Source organism: Clytia hemisphaerica, unplaced genomic scaffold, assembly GCF_902728285.1.
Source record: "Clytia hemisphaerica strain Z4C2 unplaced genomic scaffold, Clytia hemisphaerica genome assembly, whole genome shotgun sequence".
Lineage (NCBI taxonomy): Eukaryota > Metazoa > Cnidaria > Hydrozoa > Leptothecata > Clytiidae > Clytia > Clytia hemisphaerica.
This window is the reverse complement of record NW_027103401.1, coordinates 141,424-165,290: the sequence shown is the minus strand read 5'-3', so window position 1 is coordinate 165,290 and position 23,867 is coordinate 141,424. Positions and strand designations below refer to the sequence as shown.

The 23,867-nt window shown below is 34.6% G+C and overlaps 2 protein-coding genes across 3 annotated transcripts; both read right to left on the bottom strand.

Moving 5' to 3' along the window:
- Nucleotides 1-1,056: 1,056 nt before the first annotated feature.
- LOC136797389 (uncharacterized) lies at nt 1,057-6,097 on the bottom strand. Its single transcript, XM_067053971.1, has 3 exons — nt 5,728-6,097; nt 2,925-3,045; nt 1,057-2,009 (listed from the first exon to the last, which is right to left on the bottom strand). Exons 1-3 carry the CDS (start codon nt 5,998-6,000, stop codon nt 1,537-1,539), a joined length of 867 nt encoding a protein of 288 aa, XP_066910072.1. The 5' UTR covers nt 6,001-6,097; the 3' UTR covers nt 1,057-1,536.
- A 5,070-nt stretch (nt 6,098-11,167) lies between these two features.
- Nucleotides 11,168-23,521, bottom strand: LOC136797388 (RILP-like protein 1). Of its 2 annotated transcripts, XM_067053969.1 has the most exons (8): nt 23,190-23,521; nt 22,598-22,755; nt 21,734-21,890; nt 20,088-20,159; nt 16,352-16,467; nt 12,600-13,027; nt 12,157-12,240; nt 11,168-11,328 (listed from the first exon to the last, which is right to left on the bottom strand). In XM_067053969.1, exons 1-8 carry the CDS (start codon nt 23,293-23,295, stop codon nt 11,304-11,306), a joined length of 1,146 nt encoding a protein of 381 aa, XP_066910070.1. In that variant the 5' UTR covers nt 23,296-23,521; the 3' UTR covers nt 11,168-11,303. The 2 variants fall into 2 exon arrangements, with proteins under 2 accessions (XP_066910070.1, XP_066910071.1); XM_067053970.1 differs by lacking the exon at nt 20,088-20,159.
- Nucleotides 23,522-23,867: the final 346 nt, after the last annotated feature.

Sequence of the window (23,867 nt, the reverse complement as noted above, 5' to 3'; positions counted from 1 at the left end):
TTGACATGAAAAGAATCCCAATATCAATCCCCAAGGGCTTTTTTTGTTCAATCCTGTCGTACTTTTTCAAATTCCTAGATGCTAAAGGTCCCTACTAGTATTATCTATGATATTAGAAGTCAATATAGAGCCAATGTTTCTTGTTTTCATTGAGTGTTGTTACAACTTTTCATAAATATTTCGGCCTTACAGGCCTTTTTCAACATAAAAATGAATTTTTTGACAAGGTTTTTATTTACATCGGCTATACATAATTAAAAATGAATTGAAAATTAAAGTTAAAATGATCGTTAAAAGTTAATATTAAAAATTACGGCAATTAATATACAATTAAATAAAAGCTAAATTATTAAATAATGGAGAATTAATAAAAAGATAAAAAAACTGCAATACAAATCTATTGAAAATCAAATTCTAGATGGAAAAAGGACAAAGAGACAAAATATTAAAAAACTAGACGGTGAAATGGATATCAAGCCTAGGAGAAAGTGAGGGTGAAATAACAATTGAGGCGTTGTTTCACCCGAACTGCATTTCTGGAAACGGGATTCGTAGTTATTAAACCTGATTCCCCAAAGAAAAAACTTAAAAAGTGTCTTTGGATTTTATATCTAATCGAGTTTTTCATCCTCAATTTAGAGATAACTGAAAAAAATTAACTTTTTTCTCAATATTTGTACAAAAACTAAGATTATGAGTTTAAGAGATTCTAAAGAAAAATCCCAAGAAGCTTTTCTAGTTCAATCCATTGGGAACAGAGTACCGAAATTATTCTTTCAAAATTCAAAAGCAATGGGTGGCTTCAACTTCTTTGAAGTAGGTAATGTTAAAATTCTAAAGATTTTATTTATATCCTGTTTAAGTTTTTAAAATTTAACCGAAATTATTACCATTAGATAAAAAATATTACTGGCTTTCAGATATGTCATACATACCTTAATCATATATTAAATAATTATTTTGAAATAATAAAAAAAAATTTTACTTGCAGCCCAAAATTAGGCCTTTGAAATCGGACTTTTAAAATGCAGGGAAAATTTATCCAAATTTGAGTAAATTTAAGAGAAAAAAAAACGATCTTACGCGTGTTTTTCGGCAAATTTTGACTATTTCTAGGCAAAATATGGTCACAATTTAAAGATTTTACACCCTCATAGTGCACTATTTCTTACCCGCCTTGCTCATTTTGACAGTGACAGTGCACTTTGAGAAGGTTGGACGTACTTTAGGCCGCTTATCTTGGGTAACCTCCCCCCCCGGGAATGTAGCTGTCGCTATGAACATTTTGTATCTTTACATAGGCTGTAATATCGATGCATGACTTTTACGACAGCTAGAGAGAAAGAGGGACATGAAACATTAAAAATGACCATTAAGGGGTTACACAATACTCAAACACAGTCCCTTAGTTCACTTATTTGTGATGGATTATATCACGTCCATTAGTAAAATCAAAAATTGGTGTAAGTGTCTCTGGATACCAACCTTTGGGCTAAACATCTTGTATCCTCCATTTGCAATGATTGCATAACATTTTTATTTCAAAATGGTTAGTGTGAAATGTGTAATTCGAACGACTTGTCTTCGATTGATGGAATCAAAGATCAAAATGACATAATAGCCATTGCTGCGACACTTGATATTCAAAGATACTTTGCACCACTCATCTTTTTGACAATCATCAACCCACGAATTATAAACCACACCATAGACTTTCATCCCAAAATTGTTAGAACGGTTTGGAACAGATGCCACAAACTTAATCCAGAATTCAATATGCAGTTGTTTATTGGCGAAAACACTAGAGCTGAATCCTAACCATTGATATGGTCCACTTCGTCCTGCAGTATTTTCCCAGGTGATGATTTCATTTGCTCTGAACACCTCATCTTGAACATCTCCAACATATGTTTTTCCAACACCATAAGTTTGAGGAAAACCTTCCCATTTGTCCATAAGTTTCAATGATGGGTGACGTTTACCGTTGATCAAAAAGGTGTATTTGGTACCTGAGTAAAAAAAATCATCATGTTCATTAACCTAGCTTAACTTCTAGTGTTTCTCGTGATAATTAGAAGCTTTGAGAGATAGATGCGAACATCCCCTAATGGGAAGATTCCAACTGGTTTCTGTGAAGAGGTTTTTGCCTTTTTTAGGCCTAAACAGCGATAAAGAGAGTTGGTTTTGAGAGTTTGGAAAATGCCATGAAAGGCGTTTTTTACTAAACTAAAATTCGTGTCACAGTTAAGATGGTTCGTAAAAAAGATGTTTAAAATATTCGCAAATAATTCGAATAATTCGCGAAAGTAATAAACTCGTGTGGCATGTACAAAAAGGACATAAGTTTGGTGCAGAAAATTTAGGGCCTTAGTCATGGTCATTTTTACGTCAAAAGAAGCGTATAAGGATGTAGATTTCAAAACTGCCAGTTATAGTAAATTTTTTTTTTGACTTTTTAAATTTTCCTCATCAAACTTATGTCCTATTTGGAGTTATACGAGAATGTCGTAAATTTTGTTATTTTTCGTGAAAGTTTCTGCTCGGGAAAGTTTTTACACCTAAAAGAGTAGTTTGGGTGATTGAAAGTCAGGGAAAAGATCTAATAAGCAAATCATCGTTTCTTTAAGCCGGATCGGTTCTTTAGACTATTATCGAGAAAAGAAAACTCAAACAAAGGTAAACTAAAAATAGTTATTTCCTCTAGAACATAATGCCCTTACGCATGCGCTTTAAGTCAAAGTTTGGCATAAACTACATAAGACATTTTGAAAGACATTGACAGTTTTCTAGCTTTTAGGCTAATGTTCCTATATAAGGAATGATCTAAAGATCCAGTGATAGGCTAAAGATCCGATGATCAACTAATTTGAATCTATCTCTGACTTTTTGAAGTGGGTTTCACCGGAGTTGTACTTTTGTTTTACCTTTAATTGTATCAATATCACAAAAAACTTTGGTCGATACATCACGTTCAGGTTCAACTGTGTGAATGCCAGACTTGCAATTGAGACATACATCTTTGATTTCTTGGCAATTTCGATATCGCTGATGAAAAAACAAAAACAAAAAAACATGAATGGAAAAACATTATTTTTCTATGAAATTATAGTGATCTGAATTATCTTTTCAACGGTACATAATAAATTTAATGATAGTAGCATTGGTCAAAAAATGGCAAACTTAGATAAGTGCACACCTAGAGCGAATGGATTTTAGTGTATAAAATGAGAGCTGAAAAATCACACATAATGTTTTTATTGTATACTCTAGAGGAAAGGAGAAATGAAAGAAAATGTGTATTTTTGAATCAATCCTTCAAAAATAGTTTTCACTACCATGAATGCCATTGTTGAAGAACTTAGGAATAGGAAAAATTCGGAAAATTTACATACGCTTATTTGAGGGTAAAAATAGAAATTTCATACATTCACGCAAAAAAAGATTGCGTGATTCACGTATTGATGTGATTAAGGGAGTGGTCATAAAGTATCTACTAGGGGGGGGGGGGTGGGGATTCTAGGGGGGGGGTCGAAATTTTTTTCGAGGGTTAGGGGGGGGGTTCCAAATTTCTTTTGAGGGTTTAGGGGGGGGGGGGTGTTCCAATTTCTTTTTGGGAAACTCAAGAGAAAATGTAGGAAGTCTAATTTCATAGTTTTACGTTTGAAGATTTCCAAAATTTTTCGGCCTTACGGCCGACAACTCATAATTTATCTTATTGCATATATGTACATTTCATATTGGCATTATTTGGGCATCATCACCTTGCCCTTTTGGTTTTTAACATTGAGCTAGGTGAGGGAAGTAGATTAGTGGCTCTCACAGCTCATCAGAGTGGTTTGAAAAAGTACTTCTTAAAAGAAATTTGTCAAAACAAAGTGTCTTTTAGCTAAAATGGTGGTGAAAAATATTGAAATTTTCGCTTGTCGGCACAAACCATGGTTGCGCCTCCTTAGCATCTGCTAATGCCAAAACACCTTAACATTTCAAATTACAAAAAACAAATTCCAAGTTTCTTGACTCAAGTCAAAGATTCCGGGCGTTCCTTTCAACCATACTGCTTACAGTTTCTAGTTTCACTTAATAATGGAGGGCGCGAGTAAGGACAAAAAATACCAGGGGCGCCAATTTCATAGTTTGCACCCCCAGAAAATTAAGCCAGGTCACTACTGGGGAAAATAAGCCGTATTTTTTTCCAAATTTTACAGAAGCTCAGAGAAAACCACTTGATGATTATTGTCTTAACCCTGTTATACTTTAACTTAACAGGGCTAAACTATCTCCCTTACCTTATTTTGACATACAAACAAATAATACTCTTTGTACCGCATCTGGATGAATTCTTTTTCGCGTAAAAATTTTTTCCAGGTTAGGGGAGGGGGTGCGAAATTTTTTTTGGATTTTTCAAAATATCCTCCACCCCCCTCTAGTAGATACTTTATGACCGCTCCCTAAGGGCTCTGACTCTGGTCATAGTGAAAAATCAATTTCAGAATTGGAAGATAAAACCACAGATCTGTAAAGCCCGAAGGGCTAGATTTGCGGCTTTTATCCAAAAGTGAAGCCTATGTTTGGAAGGATTTCCTACCAAAGTCACGTGACTAAAATATGCAATTTCACCGGTTTGAGAGATGTGAAATAGCGTTTGCCGCCTACTTTTTTTTATCTCGCGCTCCGAAAACAATTAAAATGCTAGATCCTATCCATTGGCACGAAATTCAAAAAGTCAAATTTTTGCTTCACTTTTTTTTGCTGGAGAAGGCTTAAAGTTGCTTATCTAGCCCTTCGGGCTTTACAGATATCTGTGGATAAAACCTTATATTTTCGCTTCTTTGACATGTTTAAGAACAAACTGCTTTTGAAAAAATGAATTTAAACTGCCATTTAAGTTGGGGTAAAATCGAAAAATTGGGTATGTCTAGAGACCTTAAATTTGAAAAAAAATGCATAGAAAACTTTCAAGTCATTTGAGCACAAAAGAGACAATAAAGATCTGCTAAAAAATAATCTACCCTACCCAAGCCTACCCTACGGCACCCTTCATTGATATGAAAATGCAAGCTCTTGATCTAAGAGCTTTTCGAAGTATTTTATCAAAATTCCCTCATAATCTATTTTTATTGCTGACAGACAGCGCAAAAGATTCTCATTGCTTGTATTAAAAAAAAGCCCAATATATGATAGGCTTCTCCTGCTTCTGTTCATCCTCTAGCGAAAAAAGTTTCTTATATAGGAAATATATATATATTATATAGAAGTCTGCGATTCAGACTAAATATGTGAGAGATATGCGTGATACAAAAAATTGTTATGATCTGTCCTCACAGGTTAAATTTCAGAACAGAAAAAGCTAAACTGAAATAAACATAGATACTCACAGTAGAATTTCAGACATATAGTTACCCCCAGGGGGAGGTACTAGAGTTTCGAGCTGACGGGGGGGGGGGCTGCCGCCCGATCTTCGACCTTTAGACCCTTACCGGGACTAAAAATGAGAAAACAAAGAAACGTGTTGTGAATTTTACGACCCTTATTGGGACAAATTTGACCAATTTTGACCAAATTTCGATCTTTCTTTCGAATTTTACTCCGACCCTTAGTAAGACTGAAATTAGATTTTCTGATTTTTCCGACCCTTAGCGGGACTTAGTCCAAAAAAAATACCCTTAAGGGCGGCACATACCGTACCCTCCATTTTCCTAAATACCCCCCCCCCCCCAGGATAGTTACCTTAGAAGCGTAAAATATTCCTTCAGCTTTCTTCCTCGAGAATATCTTCTGATCTTCATTTTTCAAGCAAAAACATTGATTTTCCTTTTCTACATAATAGCTTTCTTTAACTGTTTTCTGGCATTCCAAAATGCATTCGATCGGTGATGACGTAGAAATAGGTTTGGATGCTTCTTCTGTATCAAGATGTATTGTTGTTTGTTGTTTTTCTTCGCCCGAATACCAATTGGAGTAAACAAAGCATAGCTGACACACAAACACTATCAAATACATAATGATAAATCATTGTCAAAAATTAATAATAAAGTTAGCACAAACTCATTGTGAAAAATGTCTTCATCATATCCCCATGAGCAAAAGTACAGTAAAATTCCTCAACAAGAATTATTATCAAAACGTGAAAATTTTAGGTTCTTCAATCAATGGCCCTTCAAAATTATTTTAGAGGTGATAATATTTTAATTGTGATGTTCCAACATTTATAGCAATCGAGAATATATCAAGAACATAATAATTTGTATAATTCCGTGTAAAATAACACCGAAAATTCAAACAAAAATCATGTTTTGAAATGCTTTTCAAAAAATGATTGCTTTTCCATCTTTGATGATTTTAATCAGAGCTCTTTCTGAGAATAAATCTCCTTTTTTATTCATGCTTGAATATATGGGCTATGCATCAGTTTTATAAATATTCCATGAAATATTATGAACTCCATAAATACCAATAAGAAACGCCGAAATTAATAATATTGTTTTTGTTTACGTATAGCTAAGATTTTGCGATGAAAGTTTCGTAGATTTCCAAGGGAATAACTTAGGTAAAATCAATTGAGTGGTCCATGAAAATAGTTATTGCAAATTCTTATAAATACGATATGACAACCGATACATGGAATAATTTAAAATTCAAGTCTGTTATTTTATAACGTCGCGTCATCATTTTATAAGTAGGTTCTACCAAAGGTGTTTCATTATTTTCATACCGTTTCATACCGATTTTAGAAATCCTACTTGGTCTGTGAGAAGGGGGTGTATTTATCGCTTCCATATCAATAAATACACCTCCTTCTCACAGACCAAGTAGGATTTTTTCAGCCAGTGGGTATAAAAAAAACGGACTGAAACTAGATGAGGATTGATATTCCCATATTTTTTATGGATGGGGATTTTAAATCTTTTGTTTTCAAGTCAGAAAATTCAGTAGGGATGGAAAAAATAGCACATATGTTGCAGTGAGGATCTGCTTATCTGGTTATTTTCACTGGGACAAAACTTAAAGTACAATTTTCCACTGGGGACGATATTTTTACCAATTTTTCCATAGGGGAGGGTTCCCAGTGGATCTTTTAGAAGTGTGTGTATAATTTTTAAAAATTTTCCATGAAATATTATGAAAATATATGAGCTCCATAAATAAAGATAAGAAACACCGAAACCATCCACCGAAGAGGGACTTCAAAATAACTGTTCTGAAGGCACGTTCCAGCTGGATATGGTGGTCTGTTCTTAGCGAACTAAAGAAAAAGGTCTGCTGGAAAAAAGTGGTCTGTTCTACTGAAGATTTGGACCAGCTGTAAAAATATGATCTGTTCTTATGAAAAAGAGTTTGATATCCAAAAAATAAGCACAGCAGGTGTCTAAGAATTTCCTATCTCGTGTTCTGAGGGAATTTCAAAAAATTCAAAAAGTCTTTGAGATCTGTTCTTTTCCTTGTGAATGTGGTTGCCTGGAGTGGCAGCTGAAAAATTGTGCCCATCTGAAAATTGTCGATCTGCTCGCACAGATATTTAAACTGTTAGCTGGAAATTAAGTTTCTGTTCTTAAACGTCCTTCAGTCGAGCTGGAATTTAGCGATCTGTTCTTCTAGGATTTTGTCAGCTCTGGTAGATATAAGAACAGTTAATTCGCATAAGATAAATCGCCTGGTAATTTCGTACCTGTTCCGAAAGTTTTTTACCTCCTAGCTGGAAAAATATAACTGTTCTGAAGTAAAAATTTCTCCCCTGGAAAACGAGAAATTGTTCTTAATTTTGGGGAAATCCTTTCAGCTGGCAAATCAGAACAGATATTTGCAAATTTTAGGTCGGTGGCTGCTTCTGAAACACCGAAACTAATAACATTGTTTTTGTTTACGTTTTAAGTAACATTTTGCGATGAAAATTGCGTAGATTTCCAAGGGAATAACTTAATGTAAAATCAATTGAGTGCCCCATGAAAATATTTATTGCAAATATTTTACTTTTTATTAATACGATATGACAACCGATACATAGAATAATTTGAAATTAAATTCAAAGTCTGTTAGAATTAATAAATTTCCGCCTTAACCCTATTCAACCTAGGCTTTTAGGGGCGGTTCAGAACTAGGGGGGGGGGCTTTTCCTGTACCACCCCTTAACTTTTGATCTAGTGGGTCTTTTTGGATGAAATTTGGCACACAAGATCCTCGTCACGTAAGGTAACTTTTGACAAAAATTTTTTTGATGACGTCGCTTATCAAGCCCAAAGTGAGCAAAAACCGAAAACTTCCTTTGTTCTTATAAATAGCTATTGTATTCTAACAAAAGCTTTAGAATAAAGTTGCCTGAGTTTAAAATGCTTATTTTATCCTAAATATTCAATAAATTACGGTTTAAATGATATATTTGACATTAAAAATCAATTTGTATTGGAAAAGTGTCAATTTTTGTGACACCTTACTGTCAGAAATGTCATCATGGCATGATTCATGCTCAAGGTGTGAAAATTTTTAGGTGTCAAATTTTTTATTATTTTGAAGCTAAATAAAAGTTAGGAATTTACAGAAAATTTCACGGCAAAAGCTCTATTATTTCAGGAGCTATTACCAATAGTTTGACCTCCGAACAGAAAGAGCCCCCCCCCCCTAGGCCGAATAGGGTTAAAGGATCTTGTTCGTGGGTTTCGTCCTCATAATATCTCATACAATAATGGACAAAATGTTTGATACAAACTTTCGAAATTTTAAACACTGAAAATGAATTTTAGGAGCTCAAACTTACTTCTGAAATGTAGGGTTTGAATATGAATTCCAAAAGCTCAAAATTGTTCCAATAAGGTTTGAAATATAGAGCCTAGAAGCCACTGAGCCCCAACAAAATCAACGTGGAATTACCAAAATCGTAATCCTCCCCCGACCATGATTGTAGACGACTAATCAGACAGAGTAGAAAATAAGCAAATAAATAAGAAGGGACAAACTGTATATTAACTTTTGTTTTTCTGTAATAACTATATCGGATTTGCTTCATCGCAAAGCACCCACTATCGCACTATGGTATTACTCGACTCCAGCCTAAATAAGGAAGGGTTTCGGTTCGAAATGTTTCTGTTTTCCCATCAAAATTTCGGCTTAATCTACGGAATTTCGGACATACCTTGCGAAAAATAACACCGTCACACCGGTTTGTAGAGCTTAAAATACCGGAGTATTTTCGTTCGTCCACCCTCACTTTAAGGTATGAAAACAATCTTTCAAGGAAACTTTTGCAAATTTCGCAATTTTCCAAGGGTTATCGACACATTTTCAATGATTTTTATTGACTTGAAAAGGTTGGTCCACCCCCCCCTGTATGGAAATTTAATGGAACAGCCCTTTTTTATGGACCTTATTAAGATCTTATGAACTTATTCCCTTGAAAATTTACGCAATTTTTATCGCAAAATCTTAGTTAATACGTAAACAATCACCAATCACAATGTTTTAAGTTTTGGTGATAGTTTGAATCTCAATATCGGCGGCGGGTCCAATCCAAATATTTCCACACTTGCCGGTAAAGCTGTTGAACCCCACTGAGGATGTAGAAATTCAAAGGCTGATTATCAATTCTCTCTGGTCTAGTTGTGCCATGCCTTGTTTTGACAGGCATCATTTTTAACAAAACAACTTTGCATCAAATGGATTCAGTGTATTTGGTAACGTGATCAAAAACTGAGCAAATCGATTTTTATAATCGTTATTAACAAAGGAAAGTTAAAAAAAAATTACAACAATCAGCTTCCAGAACAAGGGTTTTTTATACGGACTATGGTATAACCCACTCATCGAATGTTTTTACTTAAATGGGGAAGAATCAAGAATGATAGCCTTCTTTTAGCACAAAAATACTTCAGATGGTGATTAAAGCATTTGTGTTTACAGATGAACCTTAGGAGGTCTAAAACATAATTTTAAGCAGCAACACCAAATTATGTTAATGTCACCTGTCAGATGTCAGATGACGTTATCAGGTGACTGTTAGTACCAGCGGAAAGAGCAAGAAATTTTGATAAGAATTGAGGTTTTAAAATATGCCTTGAAAATATTCCTATCAAAAGTTATGAAAGAGTATTGGTCCCCTAAACTCTGGAAATGGTTTAAATTACTCTCTGTAATTCGAATCTTTCTCTAATTAGAAGAAAACTTTTGGTCCTTGAACCTCGAATTAGAGAGAGTCAACTTTAATACTCGTACAACACAACTTGAATAGAATTTCTTCCGAATTGTGTATTTGAATGCTAAGCAACAATGGGAGTATTTATGAATTACAAAAAAATGTTATATTCTTTAAAAATTCGTCAATAATATAATAATGAAATAATATATTGTTAAGGGCAGAAAGTTTCGCGGGCAGAAAGTTTCGCGAAGTTAAAAAAATGGCGAGATATTGCGAATTTAAGTTTCGCGAATTATGGTTTTAGCCGAAATTTCTTAGAAAGAACTTTCGCAAATTCATATAAAATTTACCCTTTTTGGTAACAAAAACTCATAAAACACGCAAAAATTTAGCAAACAGTGCAAACCTGAGTAGGAAAGTTTATTTTTTGCGAAAAGAACTTTCGCGCTTTTCAGGTTTAATTTCTTACCTGGCAGAAACTTTCTTCGCGAAAAAGGATCAAAACCGCGAAAAACGTGAAAGTTTCTGCCCGCGAAAGTTTCTGCCCTTAAAGTATATTGAAACAAATATTAGAGATATATTATTCATCCTCGTGTAGACTAGATGCAAGGAAGATTATATTACGTTACCAAGTACTTTTCAATGTATTCTCCATGTGCAAAAGTGTCATGAAAGTGAAATATTTAGTCGGGGAAAGTGACGGAATTTTTAGGCAAATCTTTCCTTTCTTGTCAACTTCAAGAGACTTTCTTAGAGTTAAAAATGTTACCCAACGAAAGGTTTTGCCCGTTTAAGGGTTGTGAGAAAGACACTGGGAAAGGAGCAAATAGTTATGCAGTGGTTGAACACCAGCTCGAAGTTGTCGAAGTATTATAGTGGAAAAAGATATTCACTTCATAGAGCATTCATAAAATAACATTTCAAACATTTCAAACTTAACAAACAAACTGAATTTAATTTTAAAAAAATATTCAACGTAAAAAAAAAAATTAATAAAAATAATTTTCAATGATAAAAAAACTTTAGAAATAATTTTTTCATAACTCAAATTAAAACGTTTCTCTTGCTTTTCAAAATAAATCCTTTCTTTTTCTATAATTATATAAATTCAACTATATTTTCATATAAATAAAAAACAAACTAAAGAATGGAGACCGGTTACGTCCAGGGTTTTCACAGATTACTTCCCAAGAAATTTCTGCATACTAAAAAATAGAAAAAGTCGATTAATGAATCGATAACAGTTGAAAAGCATGAGTAAATACCTTATCGGGGAAAACTTCGTCGGGAAAAAATATTCGTCACTTGCTGGTAGTTGGTAAACGCATTAAGGCCAAAATTTCGTTACTTTTTCCCGACGAAGTTTTCCCCGATAAGGTAGATAATTAAACAAGTTAACGTAAGGATTAGTGTTAATGTTAAGAGCTACATTTTGGGGGACCTCCTGAAAGCCACACATCTGAGGCACGAGTCTTGTTCTAAAAAGATTATTCGTATATCAAAGCGTACATTTCAAAGATCCCCTAAAGGCCGGTCTACACTTGCGCGCGCTTCGATCGCACTTTTTCGAGAAAAGCTTCCACACTATTGGTCAAAAGAAAAATTAAGCAACTCCATTGGCGCGATCTGACGTAACGGTTAAAAAAGTTGAAATGTGTTCAACATTTTTTACAAGCGCGCGCTACATTTTTATGACATGATCTTTTTTCCAAGCAAAAAGTATTGAAACCAAAAAGTGCGATCGCAGCGCGCGCAAGTGGAGACCGGCCTTAATATATTTAAAGATGGAGTTGTTGAAACCAAAACTACGACAGGGAGACAACCAAAGAAATAAAGGGTGTCCCAAAAAAAACCAGCAAATTTTAATTTATAAAGTAAATTCCTCAAAACTCAGTATTTTGACTCGGCTTAGAATAGTTGAAATAAGATTACAATTTTCTTTGGGAAAAGCTGTACAAATTTGTACGAAGATTTAAATTCTTTGGCTAAGGCAGGGACGGAAAGAATTGGACAGCCAAAGAACAACTACTTACAACGTTCTAACACCAGAATTCTTCTTTTGGGGATCGTTGACGTTGGCTGGTGCGGATTGTGTCGCTTTCAAAAAGTTCGGCCCACTAAATAAAAATGGAAATACAGGAAAACTTCAAACACGATTGGAGAGTTGATACCCGATTGAAAAGCTTTCACATGTGTTATCAAATGATACATGGGTCACCTCCACTCTCGATTCCTACAGGTTTTCTAGCGAGCACCTTACCAAAAACCGGGATTTTTCGTTACTGCCAGATTTTCGGGCTCCAGACATTCGACTTTCGAAGCCCTCTTTTTCCTAAAACCATCAAAGTGTAAGGAAATAAAAAATCCCCCATTTTTGTGAGGTACTCGCTAAAAAATAAGCAGAACTACGGGGCCAATAATTTTGACCACGCGAAACTTCCAGCCCGTAAAAAGCAAATGTAAAAAAGGGTCTTACCCGTCCTTATAAAGTTCTAGCTCTTCTTCGAGGGCCATCATTTTGATTTTATACGTGTTCCTCTCCTCAAGTAAACTCTGCATTTCTTTTAACGTGTATCTCGGTCGGTCTGGATCCTTCTTGACGGGCGGTCGCTCCGAGGGTGCATCTTGTTTGTCGGGCGTATCGTTCGTTTCATCACTTGTTAGACATATAGACGTTGTTAAGACTGCGAAACTCGAATTTTCCATAGTTTCTTCCTCTTCATATTCGTTATAATTCGCATCCTCCATTCGTAGTTCATCTAATAGAGATGCAGTCGAAGTGTTAAGATCAGCCTTCTCGTTGTGAATCGATTCGCTGGATGTTATAGATTCGTTCGATAAGACACTCGAATCGGATCGTAAACGCTCGTTGATGTCACCCAGACGCGTGACTTGTTCTTGAAGCTAAAAGGTAAAGATCTAATACATATAAGCAATGGCCAAAAAGATGAATTGTTAAAGTAGATAGGACAAATTAAAAGTAAAAGTTTTTGGTCAGCCTAAGCTGAGCATTCAAATAGGTAAAATTTTCCAGTTCCATGAGACGGCAAAAAAAAAAATCCGATTTCCCGATCTCACTTTGATTTCTAAACTTTCTTCCGATTGGGTTAACTTTTTGGGTACTTTTAGCGTCGTTTTTACAGATCATAATGTGGTGTTTCAAGATGGCGGCTCAAGCGATAAGTCAGATTTCGCTGATTGCTCAGAGAGAAACTAAGTCTCAGAAAGTAGAATAAACAGGTAAGGTGAAAGATAGGAAAGGGAAAATGGGCCGTCGCGCTCTGAGCATTTAGCGAAATGTGATAAGTCAGATGTGATAAGTCAGTGTTGTACCAAAGCATTTCCAGTGTAACTGAGTGTAAATCTGTTGCAAGCTTCAATTTCTGTCATTTATTTTTTAACTCGGCAAATCAAACACATGATTTTCATCAAGGGGATTCTTTTTCTACATCTTTTGAAGGTTTAAAGCCGTTTGCTCAAGTTTTTGTTTATGTTGAATTTTCTGATACTTTTTATTGTTGCTTTTTATTAGTTTTTGCAATAAAAACATATTTTTCTTGTTTGCCTCTAGGTGGGATTGATGGTGTTATAATGTTATTGGAATTTGATAAAGTTTAAAAAAGTACAGCTACTGTCTAAACTTGATAAAGACTGGATGCAATCGTGCTTTTTTGGACTTGGTTTGGCTGGACGTGTTTGATAAGGCGAATCGCAAAAAATTGTTTGGTTCCCGTCATTTCTACTTTAAAAACTGGGGTCATTCGATCGGTCGGAAATATTTTTCTTTTCAGAAGCAGCTACATCTTGTTGAAAGGGAATCCGTGTGGACTGATCCGAATTAAGAAATTGAGAAACCGTGGATAAACTGGTTTTCGATTTACTCTCCATTAGCAAGCGGCTCGTTACTTCGATTTGAAAAATTGTAAACACAGAGCGTGCAGAGGTCGACAGTGGAAATCCAGCAAAGCAGCGGAAAAGCTTTCCAACTCTCCAACTCTACCTGCTGACCGTAAATCAGGGTCGGTCAGATGACGGGAACCAAATAATGACATCACATCTCCTATTATTGGACTTGCAAAATTATGACAAATGGTCTTTGGAATTTGATCAATTATATTAAGGGCTCTGACCATAGTGAATTTTTCATAATTGCCGTGTTTAAAATGTGTTTTCTGACTGATGTAACCAATAAAACTATGGCATGTTATACATTTTCTGTTAGACAAACTATTACTGAATCTGAAAATCGAAAAATTGCATTGAAAAAATTTGATGAAGAAGAAAATGAAGACTTTTGCGAGGAAGAGTATTTCAACTTTGAAGAGCTTAGTTTCGGCGAAGAAAAAACATTTTGAAAAAATTTTCGCAGTAGATGGTGTATCTTTTACCGAACAATAAAAATTTTTGCGGAAAATTTTTGTAAATTCTTCTTTGTCTCGAAATCTTCAAAATAGTGGTTTTTCATCAACTTTTCATCTGGATTTTGCTTAAAAAAACAGTCATAACTTTTGACACATCTTTTTAGAAAAATTTCCCGCAAAATTTAAAATAGTTCAATTCTTTGCGGAAAGTTTGAAAAAAAGTTCGAAACAAAAAGGTTAATTACCCATTAAAACTTAGCACTTTTTATAAAAGAAGGTGATGCAACATATTATTAACGTCTTTTTAAAGTTCATAACGTCATTTTTGCAATTAAGTTCTTAATTACTCTTAAGGGGTTTGATTAAAAAGCAATTTATAAAGGCAATTCTTTGTTAAAAGTGTTAAAGAATCTAAAACATAACTTTTATGTTCAGATACTAAAATCAATTTATACTATGGTCAGAGCCCTTAATATTAATATATACAGTTCTTGTTGAAATTGATCAAACTATTTTTCACGCAGTTCCGGACGCAGATTGTGTTTTTCTAACCTTTTCTAACCTTGGCGCACGTTTTGACTGAATGATTGAATGGAATGAATGGCGATAACAGTTTATACATATCTCTTATCAGGCTTGCAGAAAGCGGACTGCAGAAAGTTATGAAAAATGGTTTCTAGAATTTAATGAATTATACCGTCAAGTTACACAACATGCACACTCTCGTCACAACTTACACAGTCATAACAAACAGATCCATATGGTCTTCATTTAACATTGTTTTAAAGTTTAAAAAACACTGCCAGTGCTTGGCACAGAAGAGAGGACTTCCAGTTGAAATTAATTGCTACTCCGCTGCCCTGTTGAATTTATTTATTATGGTCGTGTGTTTATTCCGCCAAGGCGGTAAAGCGATCGCCCAAATTCATAGACCAATCAAAAGGGAGTTTAAAGCAAAATGGGGGGGAAATGAGCTTCCCTGCATAGTTATGAATTTTAAGTTTTGCTTTCGATTATCATTTGCGACCAGCAAATTCTTCAAGATGGTTGTGTGCATGTTGTGTAACTTGACAGTACTAAACTGCAAAATTTATTTACGAAGACTGGATGTAAATTATGTTTTCTGACCTTGCCAAATTTTGGCTTTGACTGAATAGCAGTCAGTTTTTACGTACCTCATTGGCCTTGCAGACAACTGACAAATGGTTTCTGTAATTTGACCAAGTCTACCAAAATACAGTTCCTGTTGAAATGTTATAAATATGAACTACGTTTTGCAAAGATTTTAATGCAAATTGTGTTTTTCTGGAGTTTAAAGTGTTATTGGAGTTTTATCAAGTAAAACAAAAAGTACAGTTTCTATGTATATTTGATGGATATCTTTATTTTGGTTCTGACGTTTTGGCAATTTTCTTATTTATTTCTAGATAACACTTTGGTCAGATATGGATATTGTCTACATCCAACAGAAAAAATGTATCATAACTGACTGGAATGAAATTAACAAAAAGTTTAATTACACTATGTTTCTCTTTTATTTTATAGTAATGAACTATAAAGCTTAATTGTTTGATGTCATAGAAACAGTGCTACAATGCTAAAGAGAAGTATACTTTGATCTTCTCGGGGGGGGGGGGGGGTTGGAGGAGCTCTCAGGCTTGTTTTAAATAATTTTAAATCAAGTTATTATTCTTTTTATAAACAATTTTATTAAATTAAGCATCAGAATTCAGAAACTTGCCAAACACTTTGATAAAATTCAAACCTGAAATCACGAAATAAACATTTACTGGTTCTAATGAAAAAGCGCAGGAACCTTGTCTTCGACATGCCACTTTTATGAATAACGGCACGACGTAAAACTTACGGCGTCTATCTCGTTGCGTTGTGAAGTTAATTGATGATTATGACGTCTTATAGTGTCACGTTGGTCATCGATGGTGGTTTTCATTCGTACCATGACTTCAATATCTCCAGGTAGAGCTAGAAACAAGATTTAGAGTTCATGATATGCACCATTGCGTAATGTCTTTCACGGACCTAACAGCTGATTGGTTGCAAGTGATGTATTGACTGATTTTACGTCATATACAACCAATCAGCTGTTGGTATGTGCCAAGATCACGAATAGAAGAAAAATAAAGATAAATCAAGCAGTGAAAAATTACTGATTCTGACATTGGTTAAGATTCCACTTCCCGGAAGTTAGAGTTCACTGCTAATTTTCTAGCGGTAGAAAACCAGGACACCGGGTTGTTGAATAATGAGTTTCATAAAGTTAGCCTCAAAATAAACTATTTTTCGTACCTCTACTAAAACCCTTCACAATAATCAACCAGGTAAACCCGAGAAGTGATTCTAAGTTCATAAAGTGGAATCTTAGCCGAATCAACGATGTTATTCTTATGATACCTGGGTATCAAGATAATCTTGATGCAATCTTGTGAACAAAAAGAAAACGAAGAAGCCACATTACAGTGTCTCTGATAAACCCGGACAAACTTTTATACAAAGTAAAATCCGATAGATGGAGAATTGTAATCTTATCTCAATTATTCTAAGCCCAGTTTAGATGATGAATTTCTACTTTATATAAAAATTTGTCCACTTTTTTTTTGGGACACGCAGTATTCTGGATAATTCAAAAAATGAAAATCGTTTTCCGATCTTTTCAGGTACAACAAATGGATAGCAGATAACAACATTAATCCATATACCGAAGGTTGATTTTATGTTCCCATGGAGTGACTAGTAATTTTGAGTATAGGAAATGAGTGAGGTAAAATTCATACTCAAATTCATGCTATACATGGAGTGAGTTGTATTACTGTTGGCTTGGCTGATGAAAAAATGTTTTTGCATGTTCTTTTTATGACGTGTACAAATCAGTTAGAGTCGATTGTTTTAATGCATAATGGTGAATGGAAGAAAAGTGCGGGTGTGTCAATATTAACGGGATTTTTTCTTAATTTTCCTTAACCCTATTCGGCCTAGGGGGGGGGGGGCTCTTTCTGTTCGGAGGTCAAACTATTGCTAATAGCTCCTGAAATAATAGAGCTTTTGCCGTGAAATTTTCTGTAAATTCCTAACTTTTATTTAGCTTCAAAATAAAAAAAAAATTGACACCTAAATATTTTCACACCTTGAGCATGATGACATTTCTGACAGTAAGGTGTCACAAAATTGACACTTTTCCAATACAAGTTTATTTTCATTGTCAAATATATCGTTTAAACCGTAATTTATTGAATATTTAGGATAAAATAAGCATTTTAAACTCAGGCAACTTTTTTCTAAAGCCTTTGTTAGAATACAATAGCTATTTATAAGAACAAAGGAAATTTTCGGTTTTTGCTCACTTTGGGCATGATGAGTGACGTCATCAAAAAAAATTTTTGTCAAAAGTTACCTTACGTCACAAGGATCTTGTGTGCCAAATTTCATCCAAAAAGACCCACTAGATCAAAAGTTAAGGGGTGGTACAGGAAAAGCCCCCCCTAGTTCTGAACCGCCCCTAAAAGCCTAGGTTGAATAGGGTTAAAGGGGGGCCTTAAAGGGACATAAAAGTAGTAAAATGTAAACATTGCGCGAACCACGTGTCATTAAAGAGAACAATTAAAATCACGTGTCCAAAACAAACTTGTAAAGCAATTGAAAAGATCAAAATCAGCCATTTGTTTCGATTTTTTTATTTTAACATGTGACATTTGTTTTGATTTTGTATCCCGCTGCATACGGTTTGTTTACAAATTTCGTCAGTACTTTTATGTCTGTCCCTTTAATGAGTTTTTTGGTCATTTTTTTAATTGCCTTAATTTTTAGAGAAATTAGAGGAATCGTCAGGCCGGTCAGGCTCCATTTCATAGCAATACAAAAATTTATAACAATTTTTCGAGCAAAAAGGTAAGGGCAGGCCGCAATGAAATGTTATGATGGGCAGCAGTAATAAAATGTAAACAAACCAGAAAGATTGTCATCCGTCTAAAGTTCGTGATATACATAATGCAATGTTTTATACAAAAGCACCCAAAACGGACCAGGTGTTTGCTTCTAATTTTGAATTTAAGCTATAAAATTAGTGGCAAACGCCTGGGCTATTCATTGTGCATGTTTATACTTTTAAATTCCTAGATTTACTCATATAACTTGAAAAACCATCCTTGACAAAAGACACTTGATCTCAGGTCTATGGGAAAGGCATTCCACCCCCATTTGTAGTGAATAATTCAAGATAAAATATAGAGTGCAAAATTATTAAACACCTAAATACGTGAGTGAGACAGAGTGATAACATTGTGCTACAAATTGCGTGGTCGAGACTAACTGTTAACAATTAGCGAGTTTATGCATCTACTCTTCTGAGGACATCGGGTGACGGAAAAGCCCGCAGTTTTGACCTGAAAACCCAAGGACGATAAAAGTGATGATTTGACGTCGTCTTTAGTCAGTTAGGATTTAGGCAAATAAAAAACTAACCGTCTCCGTCAAATGAAAAGGAAAAACATAAATTCGCTATTATGGTGAGTAAGGGAGGTCGCTTTTTTATCTCCAATCTCCAATCTCGTCGATTACATTATTAACAATTTTAACCACATTAATCGTTGGATTTGATTAGTCTTTAAGTGTGTTAAGTGTACGACGTCTTGTTAAGGCAAAAATTCTTGAAAAAGTTATATGTAGTCTAAGAATACTAATGTGAAGTATGTATATTGGTCGGTAAAAAGGTGTCATCTTGTAGTCATGGTGACCTTCTTCTAAGTCATCACCAAAGTTTTTTATACATCTATTATTATTTAACTCCAGTTTTCGTAAAATTATCAGAATTTCAGTTTGGTCAGTAAGATACGGTAAAATAGTTGTTTGTGCAGATTGCGGGCCAAAGAAAAATGTTGAAATTAATCAGTGCAGAAAACAATAAAATGCACAAGAAAATAATGACGTTAGGTTATAACTTATATAATGTAAAAAAATAAGTGCGGTGCAGAAAAATGCAAAATTTTACAATGATAACAAAAACATGCATGAAAAGATTTCTGTATGATGGTTTCTTTAAAAATAATAAGCGTTCTGAATGCCATATGGTTGATAGAACCTAGTCAAAAATCTGTTGGAACACAATGAATGGTTAAAAATAACTTGAGCTAATTTCACGTAAGCAAAGCTCATTAAGAGTCTCAGTAGATTGAAGATTTCCATTAAGGGTAGAATGGGCTATTCCAGAAAAACTTGTTCCCCCTCTGTTTAGGAGGTCTTTTTTGGAAAAGTGACCCCGCTAGATTTTTCTTCCAATTTTTTCGCGACCCCCTTGGATTTTCTTTCTCATATTTCGGACAACCCTGGGTTTTTCGACCACCCTGGATTTTCCAGCTCATTTTACTGACAAGTCTAGATTTTTACACTCAAAATTTACCACCCTGGATTTTCAACCTCATTTTGCTGACCACCCTGGATTTTTAAAATCGAAAAAGAAGACCACCCTGGACGTCTCACCTCCTCAACAAAGGGGGTACAGACTATATTTGGAATAACCCAATAGAAAGGACCGCTTCCGATATTTTTAACTAATTGTTTCATCTCACTGTGCTTGCGTGAAAAACTTGTACCTTTATAAAAAGACAATTTCCCACTCAATATTGCATCCATTAACCAAAAGAAGAACTGTCTTTTCTTTTTGCCTTAAAAAATAAAATGGTTAACAAAGACAAGTACAGTATTGTCCACGGTTAAGTTGCGTCGTTAATGTTACGAAAAGAAAAACTAAAATAAATTTGGATGTTACTTAAGACCATCAAAATGTGACATACGCCCTCTTTCCCTCGATAACATTAGTTCCCTTTAATGGGAACAGTAGTAAAATTACTCAAGTACTAATTATCAATTTTGAAGCGAGTTTGAAAAGCTAAAAGCAAAATAAATTCAGGTAATATTTTCATTTGAAATAGAAATCAATATTATTAATCGGACCAAGGGTAAACTGTTGAAAACGCCCATTTTTTCAAAAAAAAAATTAGAGTAGAAAAAACTATTATTTACAAAAATATATCATTTACATAAACGTTCGACGTCGGATTAAAGTGTGCGTGCGTTTTCATAATATAACTAATACGTGCTGTGTGCGTGAGTTTTAGCCTGTATGCTGAAAAGATTTCAGACTTCCCAACAACGCGTTCGAAGGAACTTTATCAATACTGTTGATGAGGCGGAGGAAGGGTACCTCAACAAAAGAGGGGTACCTCAACAAAAGAGGGGTACCTCAACAAAAGAGGGGTACCTCAACAAAAGAGGGGTACCTCAATAAAAGAGGGGTACCTAAAAAAAACAGCGGTACCTCCACAAAAGAGGGGTACCTCAACAAAAGAGGGGTAACCTTCATCAGCTATAAACAACGTTTCAATTTCTATAATTAGGCTGGAGTGTTATGTGTGGTAGTCATATAGCTAGTCTTGTAATGGTTTCCAACGTTTAGAGGAGATGAAAAATACCCCTCACTTATGAAAGTAACCCTAACTGGCGGTAAAAAAATTCTCTTTCTTCAAATACTACACGTTTTTTTATAAGAACAAACTATATAAGAATAAACTATATAAGAACAAACAATGTAAGAACATAAGTCTTCGAAGGGAAAAATATTAAGAACACTTTAAGGCTTTGCAGACTCAAAATGTCTTAGGAAATGGACAAAAATACTCAAAAGATTGTGAAAATAAGAACATGTTAAGAACATTTTTAGGCTTAGAACTCAAAGTTAAGAACATCCGGAGGCTTCAAAAATTTTAGTTATTCTTATAAAAAAACGTGTATACAGGAGAAGTACAGTATTTCCATTTTTTACATGCTGATCCTTGCGCAAAATATAAAACATCGGTTCATTGTCGGCCCTAATAACTTGTGTAAGAAGGTTTTTGGTATCTGCATTATATGTACGTAGAGAATAATATTTCATAAAAATGAACTTGCCCAAATGATATAATAAACAAAAAAATATTAACATTAGTCAATTTGGTCAATCAGGTTATGTTGAACGCGTAATTCGTCGATTTCAGTGTACTTTGTACGGTGTTTTAGTTAAATGTAATTTTATTGTCATTTTTCTCGTCATTCTAGTATCAGAATCTATATTATCATGGCAAAGACCAAATATTCGATATAAGGTCCGACGTACCGTTATAGAAAGTAAACGAGATGGAAATAAGCAATGAGATGGAGAATGAGAGAACTCCATAAAAGGTAAAAGAATACGTTTTAATACCACTTTTGTTCTTCTCCTTGGATGATTTGATTGATTCTCCGTCACCGTGTTTTTCAAGTTCTTCAACTAGACTGTCGTTTTCGTGTTCTAGCCGTTTTAGCTTCTGTTCCATATCTTTTTTGTCCTTTGTGACGAGTCCTTCCATATATGCTAGTTTCTATAAAATCGAAAAACAAAATACCTTATCGAGGAAAACTTCGTCAGGGAAAATTTTCGTCGGGGAAAAATATTCGTCACTTGCTGGTATGTAGTTGGTAAACGCATTAAGGCTGGGGAAAATTTTCGTCGGGGAAAAATTCGTCACTTGCTGGTAGTTGGTAAACGCATTAAGGCTGGGGAAAATTTTCGTCGGGGAAAAATATTCGTCACTTAGCCAAAATTTCGTCACTTTTCCCCGACGAAGTTTTCCCCGATAAGGTAGTCGTTTAGGAGAACGTGACGGTCTATTGAATGACAATTTACTCCAGTATACCTTTTCTTCAGCCAGTAGAAAGGGGATAAATTATCATGTCCCTGGGTGACAGCTCTGTTGCAGAAGACAAATCAATCATATGATGTTATCATTAAAATGATTTATGCTGGAGTAATTAGTTACTAAAAAGACCAAGCACCGTTTTGCCGTTAGGGTAATAGACAAGGATTTTTAAAGTGACACTGAATAAAGATGGCGCATACCCAGCCGGTGAACAACGTTATTTCAACGTTCATCTAACGTTATATGGACGTTGTGAACGTTAAATAAACGTTGAAACAACGTTGTGTGCCAGCTGGGTATGGCCTATTCTAGGGTTGTGTATTTTATGCATATATATCGTCCAAACTAATGAAACTTTATTAATCGTTACACTAGAAAAGACAGCTTACCTCTTCAAGCTGCCGTTGTATAGCTTTATCTCTGTTGGCATGGATCATGAATTTTTCACGTTCGATCATCAGACCAGCTAGTTTCTCTTGATCGTCCTGGTGACGTTCTGCTAGCGTTTCTAATTGTTCCAACACGTATACAATCTTCGGCATGATGTCTATATATGGAGTGAAAAGAATATTAGTTTTCCCGTATCTGATAATAATAAGTATAGTTGAATGTAGAAATACAGTAAGTGTAAGTTAAGTTAGACTTTATGTTTATGTTATTATGATATTATTTGGCAATATTATTGTGAAATTAAGAAAGGATTTTAAACGGTTTATGTATCGAACGTGTCTTAGTTCCTGCTCGAATACTAAAAAGAAACCTACAATGATGGTGATGATATTTGAAACAAAGGGAATTCCCTGTAAGACTTCAAAAACCACACCTTATTTTTAAGTGCAATTTTAACTTTTAGCTTTAAGATTAGACCATCAAGCTAGGATCGAATATATTCCAAGTAGCCTATAAGCCACTAAATTCTTCCAAAATAATAGAAATATATAGAAATTGTTAGGACTGGATTCGAGTTTGTGGAATACACACCTTCGATAGCTTCTTTTCCATATTCTTGGACTATCTGTTCGATGTCTTTCCCAATGGAAGCTGCATGCTCGTATACGTCCGATACCGCAAATATCTCTTTCTCCATGGCAACCAACAAATATTATGACGTCATCAGTAATAACAAGACCAACATTGAGTGCGAACAATAAATATTTCAAAACAAGTTTGATACAGTGCTGTGTTCCGTCCTCTGTCGCTTCAATATTTTTCAAGTCATATTTAGCATCTTCCTTTCACAATAATTTAATGATGTTCTTTCGTATGTCGTTGTATTTTTTTGTTAATTTATTTTTTTCTATGTATTTTTTTGTCTGAAAATAAAGAAAATAGAAGTGATGAATAAGCTGTCCAATTCAGTGAGGGTGTGGGGTTGCAAACACCGAAATAATTTTTGGACCGTACGCCCCCCCCCCGTTTCAAAAATAAATAACATGGATATTTATATGGTGGTTATGAACAGCAAATACATTTAGAAATAAAAATTTAAAGCAAAAACTAAACAGGTGAGACAAAATTTAGAATTTGACAGTGTTATAGAAAGAACATAAAGAGTCTGGCTTATAAGGACATCCAGCCAAAGGAAAGATGTCTAGAAATTACATGTTACTTTGAGAAATAATAGCAAAAGATTGTAAACAGCACAGACGTTGAGGTTCT

What these genes read in the sequence shown, in the direction of transcription:
- LOC136797389 (XM_067053971.1), bottom strand. Translation starts at nt 6,000, where the DNA reads ATGTATTTGATAGTGTTTGTGTGTCAGCTATGCTTTGTTTACTCCAAT. An exon ending in GAATATTTTACGCTTCTAAG is followed by an intron (nt 3,046 to 5,727) that starts GTAACTATCCTG and finishes TTTTTTCATCAG; the next exon opens with CGATATCGAAATTGCCAAGA. An exon ending in TGATATTGATACAATTAAAG is followed by an intron (nt 2,010 to 2,924) that starts GTAAAACAAAAG and finishes TTTTTTACTCAG; the next exon opens with GTACCAAATACACCTTTTTG.
- LOC136797388 (XM_067053969.1), bottom strand. Translation starts at nt 23,295, where the DNA reads ATGGAGAAAGAGATATTTGCGGTATCGGACGTATACGAGCATGCAGCT. An exon ending in GAAATTGTCTTTTTATAAAG is followed by an intron (nt 16,468 to 20,087) that starts GTACAAGTTTTT and finishes TCTTGTTTCTAG; the next exon opens with CTCTACCTGGAGATATTGAA. An exon ending in CTAGAACTTTATAAGGACGG is followed by an intron (nt 12,241 to 12,599) that starts GTAAGACCCTTT and finishes ATTTTTATTTAG; the next exon opens with TGGGCCGAACTTTTTGAAAG.